A 13,917-nucleotide genomic window follows, 5' to 3' on the forward strand; every position below is an offset into this window, starting at 1 on the left:
TAAAGGTCTAATGTACTTGCAGAAATTCACTAATCAGAGCCACTTTGTGTCACTAGCCAGAAGGGGCGTCCTGCAAACCTGTGACCTGCTCTGGTGTCATGTGTGTTTAGTCTACTCAGCTCAGGGGAAAGCTTTCTGAGGAAGTCCTGGTTGGTCTGCAAAGGGAGGTTAGAGGTGACAAGAGGACATTGTGTTACTTCCTCAAACACAGTACAATTATGTGATATGTGATAGCAACACTAACTAACACTGCTGGTGAGGATTCACACTAGAAGAAGAAAACATACTGTAAGTCAAAAAGTAGAATAAAAAATGTTTCCTCAAAGGTAGTTAGTTTTTTGTTGAATTATAAAATAAATAATTATTCTGTCACATGGCCTGCTTTTGAATGCCTTTGCTTCAAATCATCTAGTGATATAAAGGCAGATAAACAACTTAAAAAAAAGAAGAGGAACAGAGGAGGAGGAGAAGAAAAGCATGTAACAAAATAGGAATCATATTTTTACCAAAATTGTGAAAGAGTCAGACAGGACGAAACAACAACAGGGCGACTATTCAGGTTCAAGTTCCACTTTTAGGATGGACATGTGCAATATATATTTATACTAGGTGTGGGTCAATATACTCTGTAGGCATTTTGTGTATGTCGTTTCAAATATTATTAACCAGGTCAGCACCTGTTTTCCATTATTATTGGAATGACTAATTGATAGATCCTTCTAGTGTGATATTACAGTGTTTTACTCAGAGTTGTGAGTCTAAAACCTTTAGTTATGCATTGTGTCTATGTTTATCTCAAGCCTATCAATGTCACTCCACAGTCAATACCTGTATTTTTATTATATTATATTGTATTGTATTTTTATTATATTATATTATTTTATATTATTTTATATTATTTTATATTATTTTATATTGTATTTTTTGGCTTTTCTCTCCAGCTCCGCCCGTCGTGTGACGTCACCGACCATCTGACTGAAACCTAGGACTTTCAGACAAGGATGAGACAGGAGCCTGGAAACTACGGAGTATTTAAATATGGCTTTCACCGTATATTTCCTGAGTCATTGTTTCATACATAGTTTATTCTTATAGAAAAACTACTTCGATTATGTTTTTTTGATGTGTTTAAATAAATTACAATAGTTATTTTTCTTTAGCGACGTTGCCTGCCGTTGTTAGCTAGCTGCTAACGGCTGCGTCACGTCACGGTCTCGTCCCGCTCTTGTAGTCCCAGGCCGAAACAAGGATGTGTGCAGCTCAAGATGAAACTTAAGGTGTGGGAACTACAGCAGATCTTCATGCTTAAAACAACTTTACAGTCTTTTGAGGACATGAATGAGGACACACACGCTCAGTGAGAGGTGAATGTAAGTGCTTCAATCGTGGTTTTAACAGTTGGTAACAAGCTCAGCCGTTGCGACGTGCAATTGGATTTACTGTGATTTCTATGGTCAGTGTAACTTAAAGTTATATGTTTTAAGTATGTGTGTTGTTTCGTTCGTATGGCACGATCCCTCGTAAATCCAGTGCTGGGAATTAATTAATTTTTTTATTTAAATAAACCCATGTTTGTATGTACTGGACTATTGGAGGTGAATTTACTCAAGTACTGTACTTAAGTACATTTCTGAAGTACTTAGACTTTACTCGAGTACTTTATGTGCATGCATAGTATAGTGTGTGTGTGTGTGTGTGTGTGTGTGTGTGTGTTAGGGTTATATATATATTATTTGAAACAGACCTTTTAACATGACTTGGCTGCTCCATTCCCTTTCCACTCAGCCTTGATCCCTCACATTATCATTGTTTTGTCATTATCGTTGTTACTTAATTAGTATTTTAGTTTATACTATTAATTTTTGAGGTTCAGTTATTCAGTGCATTGGTTGTGAGATGTGGTTGTGGTTGCTGGAAGGGTCAGCCCACTTTGAATATTTTCAGTTTTTTTCCTAACTTAGTGGCGTTGATCAGCAGCTCAGTCAGGGGAAGGGGAAGGTGTGTGTCATTAGGTCGTCTCAGCAGCAGTGAGACGGGGCAGGGGTATGTGAGAGTCAGGGGAAGGTGTGTGTCATTAGGTCGTCTCAGCAGCAGTGAGACGGGGCAGGGGTATGTGAGAGTCAGGGGAAGGTGTGTGTCATTAGGTCGTCTCAGCAGCAGTGAGGCAGGGGGCAGGGGTATGTGAGGGGGACAGAGCAGGTGGCAGCTCACTGTGAGGCTGCATGGTTTTGTTTTTGGAATTTCTCGCAGTTCACTTTTCTTCTGATGCATCACCTTGATATGTGCCTTACCTGGAGTTGGCTTCCAGTGTTGTTTTCCACATGTGCTTGTTCTTGATGAAGGTTATCAGTGTATTATTAACTTTGTACATTGCCAAGCACTCTGTATCCATGTGTGGGGCACTGAGTCCGAGGCCTTGTTGTGGTCGGTCCAGGTGGAGCTCTGGTTGTTCTGCCTGGTCTTAGAGCCTTGAGTGATTGCTCCAGTATCTTAACTCAACATGCTGACCACAGATTTCAGCTGAAATAAACTTGAAGCTTCATCTGTCTGAATTAAACAAACCAAGGAGGTATTTTCCCGAGTTACAGTGTTTTTAGTACCAAAGTCCTTCTTTTGTTACAATCCCTCCACGGCAGCTCAGCAACACTGTCCTTGGAAACACAAGGAGGGAATTTGTTACTAACCAGAGTGGACCTTGGAAGATTCCCACTTACTTTTTCTAACTGGGAATGCATTTTGCACAGAACCAAGACTGTGGATTTTGTCCCTTATCACTCACATTAAGTTGATTTAGGATGGGATCTCTCTGCAGCCAGTATGAACAGGAGAAACAATTACAGTGACCAATAACCCTTTCAATTTGCATACTGTATGGGCATGTCAGTACTGTTTCAAGATAGATTTGAAAAATATGTGAGCGTATCTTTTAATTTGCTAATGTCCCGAGTACCCTTGTAACTGCAAATGATTAATGTAAGTTTGTCTCTTAGATGGTTCTGCTCCTTTCCCTGCTGATCTCCTTTGTGCCACTAGGAGGTGGCACCTCACCAATCAGCTGCTACAATGACCAAGGAGAGGCTGTTGATTGGTAATTCATCAGTTATATTCCTTAACATATGTTTTGTTTGTTTTTTTAAAAATCCAAATAGGTGTCATAAGTCACATAATGTCCTCTAAAGCCGACATGGTGATTTGAGAATTAATTTAGTATGTCCAACAATGTAAGTGGTTGTTAAACGTCTTCCTCTCTCTTTATTCTATTTGTTAGGTTCTATATGTACAAGCTGCCTAAAAAACATGGCAGTAAGTCTCCGGAGAAGGGTGAAATGTATTTACTTCTGGACAAAGGGAGCGAGGGATGGACCGAAGGGAAGGCAACAGTGAACGACACCTCAGGAGCCTTGGGCAGGACGGTCGGACAACTGTACTCACAAGGAAAGGTCTGATCCTATTTGGTGTCTTTTTGTCTGTAACAAATTCAACAAACTCAGTTTTGTTTTACTGATGTTGGCTAAAATTATTACACAGTTTTCAGCTGCTTATTATTCATGCAATAAATATATGCAGGTTTAATGTGAAACGGTCAAGCCAAAGGCTTTTTTATGACAGCCAGGGATTTGTTGACATTTCTCTAAAATACAAATGACGTCCTTTAGAAATATTGATTTATCCAGTTGATCATCTCTTACAAATCAAGGACTCGACACTGCAGTTACTCTAAAATTGATGTTATCTTCAAAGTCCAAAGGATAAAGTTTTTGTAATAAGATTGGGTTGTTTTTGTCCTCACTTTAGTTTTATTATGTATGTATTTATTTGGCTGCCCCTTTAGCTTTAGCCATAGAGTGGTTTTACCTAAGCAACATCAAGTAGAATACCAAAAGCAGATGTAATTTATTTTTGTCTGCTTCTGCTTTTTCACTGCAGTCTCATGACTTCTCTCTTCATAGACAGACTTATTAAAATGCAGTTGTAAGCTTTTTTCCTGTTAGCACCACTCATCATTATTATATCAGAAAAAGAAACTGAGAATGAGAACTGAAAACTTAGCTTGTCTATTTGTATGCAGCTTGTCTGTTTGTCCCACTGCAGCTGCTGGAGTCGTAACACAACAGGTTCAACTGCAAGAACCCTACATACAAAACATGTATAGGAATTACACTTAACTAATCCAAGTCCTGTTTTATTTTGGGTTTCAGCTTAAACGTGATGGTGCTTGTGGTTTTTGTGTTATGTGTCCAAATATGATGGTTTTTAACTTCAGCTAAAAGAAAACCAACCTCTGCCCCCTTCACAGAGCAGAGAGGTAGCATACATCCTGTACAATGACCAGAGGCCACCTGAGGACTTTGGTGACAGATGGGTTGTCAACACTGGACGCAGCGGAGGGGGGCACACGAAAGGTGAACACCACAACAGTCTGAAACTCCTATTGCCTAGACAGGCTGCAGAACATTTGGCTTAATAGTCAAAATAAGCCAATAAGGACAACAGTGTATGAAGTGTCAGTCTGTTGTAATGTATGAAATTATGGATTTCTTAAATCTTTATAAATCTTATATACTGGTTTCACCCAGCTAAAATGAATGTTGTCTGATACAACAGTCCTGAATGAAACCGCTCCTTCATGAAGGTTGTAATGTTCAGTTTTAGAGGTGCACTGACAAGTCTTCCTGTTTCGTTGTCCACCCCGTTTACGTCAGTGAGTGTAGGCTAAACACCAAGTTCTCAAATTCATAAAGCATTGATCGTCACATGTGAAGAAATGCTGAGGCTGCCCGAACAGAAGGAGGGAGGTGACATTTCAAAATAATAGATAATAATGATAGATTCAAATATTTTTTTACTATGATAATAATAATAACAGGAACACTTTAGCTGGTGACTGAGTGTATTGTTGACTTGTATGACCCTTTGTTACTTACTATGTGAATGTATGGGGAAATACATATAAAATAAATGGAAATCCAGTTTAAATACTTCAGAAGAATGCCATAAATAAAACTACTAAAACTACATGGTAGATTTAACAACAGCAGAAATCTGGTATCTTGTATGTATAAGGCACAAAATGTGAAAGCATCCAAAAGTTGTGTAAAATAACAGACAAGGAAAATAACTAATAAAAATCTGCATGTTTAAGAAAGACGGGATCATGATGTGAAACAACATTTGTGTTTCTGTTGAAGTGGTGGATTTATGGAGCAGCTGTAGTGAGTCGCAGACTTTGAGATTTTTTGATATCATATAGTTTGTGATAGATGTGTGCTACGTCGACTGTACGGTTTTGTTTGGAGTAATAACCATTTGTCGTTGTCTGTTTTTCTTTTCTTTTGTCCCAAATTGTTTGTGAACTACTTTACACACTGGAATAACTTTCAGTTGTTGGTGCTTGACATGAATTTGCTGACATTTTAAAATATCTCTGCTCCTCAGGTGTTGTGCTGCTGGACAAAAATCAGGGCTTCTGGTTGGTCCACAGCACCCCTCACTTCCCCCCTGTGCGTCAGGCAGGAGAGTATTATTACCCCAGCACCGGTCTGACCAACGGACAAAACTTCATCTGCGTCTCCTACCCGCTCGACCGCTTCCAGACCATCGGTAAGACCGGAGTCCTGCCACGTGGCCGTCTCAGCGCAGGCAGAGTTGTTGTAAAAGCGCAGTCAGCACTTTATGAGGATGTTTAGATGGGTGGTGTTATCACATTACAGTTATGTGAGTTGTGAAGAGAAGGACCAGACAGCTAATGAAAATTCATACTCTGCCTCGTGTCTGCTATTACATTATATTGTTCTGGCTCAGTGCGATTTAATTAACAAGGAACCGAAGAGTTCATTTTCAAATTCCTATCTATATTGTTGGAAAAAAATAGGTCACTTTTTGTGCAGTATATTAGAAATTCCAGTTGCTACAGCCTCTGAAATGCTGCTATTTTGTCTATAAGATTAAAATAAAAATAAGCAGATATTTTGTTTTGCTGATATATTAGGTCTTTTTTATTTAAGTTTCATATTATTTATCATATCAGCCAATCACTTACCTGCCTCCAAAACCTGTCATGATATATAATATATCTTAAGAGTTAAAAGTTTGAGTAGAGTTTTAGTTTCCCATGAGGATGTATCTGCTGTTTTTAAGTATAGAAATAACACAATTTTCTGCCTCTGTCAAACCATAACACACTTTTTAAGGTATTGAATCACAAATGATGTTTTCAGCGTAGTTGTGGCATTATTTATCACAAGGGGTGTCTCTTTTTGAGAGCGGTTTCTTCAGGTGCTGTTGTCTCGTTGTCACCCAGGTACTTGATAATCCAGTCAGGTATTGACACAACAACAGCAACAATCCCTAACCAACATAATCAGCGTAAACAGGTGTCATCACCATGTCAGTGCGCTGCCTCTGCAGTTCCCTGGCAGACCCAGCAGTTGGCACAGTTGCTAAGGCAGTGCCTGGGGTAATGTAATTAGATTGAGGTTTGTAACCATAGAGATATTGGCCCTCACACTGCGGCAGGCATTTGTTTCATCAGACTCTCGCCTCTCCAGCTGGGATGTTGAGAGCGTCACAGTGTCCGGGGTGACGTGGATGCGCAGCGTATAGATGTTGTGTCCGACAGCAGAAGGTGATCACAGCCTTGTCACGTTTCATTTTACAACACCTTGCAGCATGAATTTGCACATTAATGAGGCGGAACGGAAATTTAACACAGCTACTACGTTTTTTTTTGTTTTTTTTTTTTACACCGAGTTCATAAATACTACCTATCCATTATGTGAAGACTATATGTTGTCAGAAATATTTGCTCATTTATATTTTAATTAGCCTAATTGTAGATTTGATTAGCATAACTGCTTATGTTTTATGCATTTATTTAGAGCTGAAACGACAAACTGTTTAATACGGTGGCCCTGAAAGCTCAACACACTGCAACTTTACAGAAACACACACAAGTACAAGTAGTAGTATCGGTTTGACAGCACGTGCACAGAAAAACAAAAGGCTGCAAAGTGAGAAAACACAAGCAAATACATGAACATGCTGCAAATTCAGACACACAACCGCAAACAGAAATGCTGCAAGTCACTCAGCGCGATGGAAATGAATAAAACAACTGATTCCACAGACACACCTGGGGCACGCGCCTTGTTGCTGTTTGTGGCTCGTGCAGTTACTGAGGTGGAGTGTGATGTGATGTATCAGTGATGTTGGAAAAAAGAGCTAATGACATTATAATATTACATGTTTGTTGTCCACCTTGCATTAGCCTGTTGCCGAAAAAAAATGCTGTTTTTATTTGCTTGTGTTTTGTCTACTGAGCCCTCACGGCCACCGTAGATTTACTGATTAGTCAAGTGTCATGAATTGAATCGACAGAGATTTCACTGGGTGATTCAAAGTTATTTATCAAGCAAGATGAAAAGTCAGAGGAATATCAGTCCTAAGTTCATCCATCCTAAAGGCGGTATGAATGTGTGAACACATTTCATGGTAATACACTCAGGGGCAGTTGAGGCATTTCACTCAAACAAAACCAAGTCAGGAAGGGAGAAGTCAGGGCATCTATAACGGCTTAATGCGACAAACATTCTCTGGTTTCAGCTTCTCAAATATGATGATTTGCTGCTTTTCTCAGTTTTATATAAATTTGGATTAAATATATTTGAGGTTGGGACTGTTGGTCGGACAAAACAAGCAGTTTGAAGACATCACCGGGGGGCTCTGGGAAATCGTGATGGACATTGTTCACGAATTACTGACATTGTGTTGAATAAATGATGAATCAATTAATTCGAAAATAATGCGCTGATTAATTAATAATGAAAGCGATCCTCACTTGCAGCCATAATGGAGCTCAGTAAGCAGCTGAAGTGCACAATGTGCTGAGGTTAGAATTACAGTTAAGTGTTGTGTTGTTACTGACAACAACAAACTGTCTTTTTATAATAATAATAATAATAATAATAATAATAATAATAGTCACAAAAACAAAATGAACGACAAACACATGCAGACAAATTACTCTAGACAAAAAAAATAAAAACAATAGAAACAGAAACACCAATAGGCAATGAATGCAGAAGTATGTGAAATATTTAAAAGTTTATTCAAAAGCCTTGTGAAAGAAATGTGTACGTGGTTTTTCTTTTCACCCAGTAACTGACACAAGTTACTCTCCATCACTGCTGTTTTACATGAAGAATCCTACAGGGAGAAATCTACTGGGACAGAGGCAGTGTGAACACCTGGAGTAACTGTCGATAAATAAAGGAAAATTACATGTAAGAAAATAACTCCAAAAACACATACATGTATTTTCCTCATTGCTGTAAACAGCTGTGCAGAGTTGCAGGTTGTTCCTTTACAAAAATGTGACCGAGACGGTGCTCTTCGTTTACTGAACTAAGCAAGTTGTGATTCCTGAGTGCCGTTAGCAGCCTTTGCCTTAAATCTCATTTGTTTGGCACCACAGGAGAGCAGCTGCAGATCAATCAGCCTAATGTGTACGACTGCGATGTCCCCGAGTCCTTGGCGTCCCTGGTGCCTGCGCTGGCTGCCGTCTGTGAGAAGAAACATCTGTCTGGTCACATCTTTCCACATGCCAAAGCCGTGTCCAATCGCAGCGTGACTTTGACCTCAAAGGATGGAACCAACTTCATCAGCTTTGCCAAAGGATCTTCTTTTGACAATGGTACGACTTTGGAGAAATAAAAGTAGTTTAAAGTTTGTTCTGGCTGCAGTTCACCTTCACGTTTAGTTTTTTAGTGTGAACATGAAAAGATCTTACTGTGATATTCAAATACGTCACTTTTTGAGTGACCTATTATGATATTATTAAGAGCATACAGACAGTTTACAGGAAATAAAAAATAAAAACATGTTCTCACCCTTCTTCCCTCTCTGCTTCATCAGACCTCTATCACTCCTGGGTTGCCCCGGCCCTCGGGTCAGACCTCTTGGTCCAGTTCTGGGTTCGCTCCACAGGCGTCCTCCCTTCCGACTGCTCGCTGGGCTGGAACGTCCTGGACATCAGCCTCATCAACCCGGGGCAGACGTTCACTTTCAAAACCAGCCAGGATCACTCCAAGTGGGCCGTCAGCCCCAAGGCGGCGGGGGACGGCGTCAAGGGAGGAGGCTGGGTGTGTGTGGGAGACATAAACCGGAACGAGGCGGAGGAGAAGCGAGGCGGAGGCACGGTGTGTCTGCAGGACCCGGTGGTGTGGAAGGCTTACCGGACGGCGGCGTTACAGTGTGAGGCGTGTGGAGGAGGAACCAGCTGTTGATGCAGCTGCTGGAGACAGATGGGTCAACCGGGGCGTGAGTAAGGCCATTACGCTGCATCCCGCGTGTTTCTAAGAGGAATATTTCAACATTTTGTTGATTGTATATATTTCCTTCTATGTTTAGTGAGATGACCCATGTCTACCATTTTGAAATTAATATGATGATTTCTACAATTATGTGCTTTTGTGATAGTTTGAGGTGACGCAGTCATTCCCTTAAATGTATGGTGACCCGGAGTCATGACGTCATGTCCGGGTCGGCCTCTGTTCCGCTTGCTTCTGAAACTCAGTGCCGTCGCTCAACATTTCTTTCATCGGTCTTTCATGAAAAATGAAGCTTTATAATTTAAAATTTACTTTCCAAGACAAATCAGCTCCACTACAGCAGCTGCCATGAGAAAATGAAATCTTAAGTTAAACAAAGATTTCTTTGTGAGCACAAAAAGGTTAAATAATGAAAGTGTAGCAGTAATGGTACTTTGCATCAACATCAATTGGTTTCTAATTGTAATCCCTGCTGTCTAAAAACCTCTCTGTGCTGCTGTTATTACAGACATGTCTGCACTAACCACCACCCCTCAAACTGTTCATGGACGCCCCTTTTCTGTCCAGCCGGGAAATTTAGTCCAATTTAGGCTTATGGGAAATGGTGTTCATTAAAGGCAGCTAAATACATAAATATGAATAATCATTGATATAAAAACTACCGTCCTTATCTAAACACACATAAAGCGAGCCACATGACAGACTGTGGAAACAGGCTCTGCTCCAAGGCTTTTAGTAATCGCTGTAGTGACGGAGCAGAGACTGGAAGTTACTGTTTGACTTCAGCTCTCGATCACACTGGATTTAACACTCGATAAGATGTCTTTATACTATTAAATATTCATGACTGAAAGTAAAACAAAACATTCTTAGGTATCTTTATCTTTATCTGTCAGGAGTTAAAAACTTCTGTGGTTGTGTGGTTTGAGTATCCTCGACTGCCAGTGACCAAACAACTGACGTCAGATTCTGAATTAAGGTTTATAAATCCGGTGCGCAGACGTGCGTGACAGCACCTCTGTTCAACTGAGTCTCACCCACTTCAGACCAGTGGGAAGAGCACAGAGGAAAAACACAGACGTCTCTCATTGAAAATAAACAAAACTGACCCAAGTTTAGCAGAAGATGGTGTGTTCATGCAGGACTCCGTTACTCACAGTAAAACACTGACTGACAAAACTTGTTGTCAGGGACTTTTAAAGCACAAAAACTGTTTTGCTTGTTCATTCATTTGTTCCATGTTTTTTGCTGTTACATCCTCCTCTATGTTTAAAGCATCCAGAACAATGCTGAAGGAGGACAAGAAGTCAGATCTGATGGGAAGCAGAGGGGTTTGTGGGAAATATGATGAAAGCCTCAAAGTGGCACCTTAAATGAAAGAAATGGTGTCGAGTGTCTTTACAGCCGCTGCGTACTGTTTTAACTGAAACTGAACTGGATGAGTGCTGCTTCATTAACTCTGACTTTTTATGTTTAAATCAACATTAGCTGGTTTGTGGGTTTGTTCTCAGGGAGAGCATCAGGCTTTGCTTCGTTGAAACTGTATGAAAATGGATTTTTATGGGATTTTAAATTCATGAACATGTGGGATTAATTGTAACATTGAGCACACGCACACTTTTTACTGACGATATTAAATTACAGACACTGACAACATTCAGGTGTGAGGAATGCTTTAATACTTTTGTGTTTAATGAATGTTTGTATTATTAACTGGGTTTGAAAGAGTGTCTGTGTATTTCAGATGTGCTTTTCTGACATATCCAGAAATATGTTTTGTTATGTCTCGTTCCACATACATTCGTTCTGACCTTGATTTTGCTTGAAGATAGAGATGCTGGCTGTCTTGAATCTGAACAAAAACACTAGAACAGAGGTGTATTTTTTTTTTTTGTAGCTGATGTATGTTCACCTTGCTTTGTTTTCTTTATCTGTGAGAAAAATAGAAATGTCAGAATTTGACATGTGGAGACAGTCTTAATTCTTTTGATGGGATAATCAGCAGCATGGAAGGTATGTCTGTATTGGACCTGGAAGATGTTACAGCACATCAGTCAAAAGCAATGAAATTCATATAAAAGTAAATTTATTACCACAAAAATAGGACATCCTGTATGTAGTGCATAAAGAGCTTTGATGTGAGACTACACAGCACTGGAGGTGACTGCATTGCCTCCATGTATACTGTATACATTCTAATGCAATCATGGGAAAGGTGAGCACCCTTTAGAGAAAGGCACTAAAGCAATCAGTCGCATAGCATTACGCTAGCACACGTCATCTATTATTACCCAGAACCCTCTCCCCGGTCCAGTCATGCTCGTGCCTCGGCCGATAAGGAGGCCTCACCAGCGTTGAGCAGGGATTACGACAACCAGAGGTCACAAGACTTATGTCAAAGTCGAGGTTGGGTGTTTCAAACCTACACTGAAGTTGTTCCAAAAAGAGCGATCAGAGCTGAGTCTTTGTGCTGAATGTAAACAGCAGTGAAGATGTGTCCTGCTGAGCTGCTGCAAAGTCTGCATAAATTAAGTTTAGCTTATGCTCTGTTGAGAAGTTCAGACCTGGAAAACCTTAAACCTAACCGGTGGTTTATATATATAGATTTATATATATATATATATATATATATATAGTTCTTTTTCTTATTGTTGTCCTTATGGGTTTGGCACCACAGTGATAAACTGAAGCAAAGCCACAAGGTTAGAAAAAGCTGCTAGTTGTTTTTAAAGCTGCAGTAATGAGTTTTTGGCCACCAGGGGGAAGAAATGCACCGAAATGAGCTGTTTAGTATATTATTGCCTTATTAAGTTGTTTCGCTGACAGCTGCGAGAGTTGTCTGTCTGTCCGTCTAATGAAAACAAGTCCATATTACACTGCTTTAGTTCTAGTTTGGTCTCTAGCAACTTCTGAGAGAATTTGGCTCACTCAGATATTTCACTTCTAGATGTTTTACTGTCTGTTTGCTAGTTAGAGCTTTTTTTTGTTTGTTTGTTTTTTGCTGAAAACTGCTGCTGCTTGAAAAGGTTTTGACAACAGCTGTGACAGGGAACCATGACATACATTTCTGGGCTGTGTAACCAAAACAAGCTAAAAAACCTCACTAGAGCTGCAGAGTCGGTGATGATCGGACACAGGTTCTTCACAACTTTTTCACCTTCACATTTACGATTTGATGTTAATATAAAAATATAGATTAATGCAGCTTTATGTTTTACATGTGCTGGCCTGTTTTAAAGTGGACACTGCAGGTATTTGATGTATTTTTCCTTGATGAATTAGTTACTTGACAATTCAGACATATGGACATAGAGCTCCTTGCCAGTGTAAACACAATGTTGACATCACGCAGACGTACAAAATATATAAATATATACAAAAAACATATATCTCATATGACAAGCTCCAGTGTTTTGCTACAATGATGCACATCCCCTGCATCTTCTTCCACGTGTCCTCCTGATGTGTGTTGTTTACCAGGACCAGACCAGACAGGCTCTGTACTTTCAGATTTCATCATGATTCTTCCCCAAAACAGTCGTAAATCCTCCGACGGCCTCATGGGTGATCACTGAAAACACGTTCTGACCAATTAAATCTTCTTACATTTGGACATGTCACTCACAGCTGAGGCACACGACAACAAGGGATTTCTTGGTGGTAATTAAAAACACATCTTATTCATTGAGATGGAATGAGAAAAAAAAAGAAAAAGAAATGTTTTTTAAGTGCTACCTGACTGGGACTCGAGAGCCAGCACCAAAATCACTCAGTTAAAAGGCTTCCATTGCTTTTCCTCTGGGTGTAAATTAGTTATGCATATTGTTTGGAAAAAAACTGACAGTGTTCTTCAGCAGCAGACGGCTGTGGTGGACACAGAGGGGCGGCAGGGGTCTGAAACGTCTGACTCACGTGGTCTTGGTCTTGGTGTTTTGGTAGAACCAGCTTTGTAGGAGCATGGGATAAAGGCAGATGTAGAGTTTTTTTTTTTTGTTTGTTTGTTTTGCACGGAGAAGGCCACATTATCTGTCTGTGAGGGATCGCTCTGCGTTCATGTCAGGAGCACGAGAAAAATGTCACTGTGCTGTGAACAAAGTCGAGGAAAATCTGACGTCAAAACAGAGTCCTGACCAGTCTCCTCCCCTTGGCCTTGATTCGAGGAAACGTGGCGCTCGTCTCTGTGCTGATCGGCTGTGAGCCGAGAGGAGTGTTCCCGCCTTTCCTCCTCAACAGGAAGTCAACACTAGATGATGTCATGGCGTAGAAGACGTTTCCTGTAGCAGGGATGACCAGTTCTGCGTCAAGAGAAGAAGAGAGACAAAGATTCAATAGAGCTTCTCAACCGTGAACCACAACATCTCCGGATCACGTCTAGGTGAGGAATGCATGTCCTTCCTTCCTTCCTTCCTTCCTTCTCTCTCTCGCTCTCCCTCCGTCATATCTCCACTGTTGTCTTACAAGTTGCACACTTGACCACAATTGTCTCCAAACTACAAACAAACGGCTGTAGCTGTGTCACAAAATCAATCTTGTTTATGTCCCCATCTTAAAGTCAGATTAAAGCTGAGCACAGAGAAGCTCTCCTCCC

General features: G+C 40.3%; 2 protein-coding genes across 5 annotated transcripts in view; one reads left to right on the plus strand and one right to left on the minus strand.

Annotated features, from left to right (window-relative positions):
• Window positions 1-1,011: 1,011 nt before the first annotated feature.
• Window positions 1,012-10,985, plus strand: dnase2 (deoxyribonuclease II, lysosomal). 2 transcript variants are annotated; one of them, XM_087174213.1, is made up of 7 exons: window positions 1,012-1,453; window positions 2,991-3,088; window positions 3,269-3,440; window positions 4,298-4,403; window positions 5,437-5,601; window positions 8,474-8,692; window positions 8,914-10,985. In XM_087174213.1, the coding sequence occupies exons 1-7, from the start codon at window positions 1,451-1,453 to the stop codon at window positions 9,282-9,284; spliced, it is 1,134 nt and encodes a 377-aa protein (XP_087030339.1). In that variant the 5' UTR covers window positions 1,012-1,450; the 3' UTR covers window positions 9,285-10,985. The 2 variants fall into 2 exon arrangements, with proteins under 2 accessions (XP_087030339.1, XP_023262919.1); XM_023407151.2 differs by having other exon boundaries at window positions 1,013-1,370.
• Window positions 10,986-11,398: 413 nt separating this feature from the next.
• The window catches only part of rgl2 (ral guanine nucleotide dissociation stimulator-like 2), a 29,680-nt gene continuing 27,161 nt past the window's right edge, over window positions 11,399-13,917 (minus strand). For all 3 annotated transcript variants that reach the window (XM_023407149.2, XM_023407148.2, XM_023407150.2), the window contains one exon: window positions 11,399-13,624. In XM_023407149.2, the coding sequence (XP_023262917.1) occupies window positions 13,443-13,624 (182 nt within the window). In that variant the 3' untranslated portion in view covers window positions 11,399-13,442. The remainder of the gene's footprint in view (window positions 13,625-13,917) is intronic.

Source organism: Seriola lalandi, unplaced genomic scaffold, assembly GCF_002814215.2.
Source record: "Seriola lalandi dorsalis isolate HSWRI2012SDOR001 ecotype SW California unplaced genomic scaffold, Sedor1 jcf7180002054330, whole genome shotgun sequence".
NCBI lineage: Eukaryota > Metazoa > Chordata > Actinopteri > Carangiformes > Carangidae > Seriola > Seriola lalandi.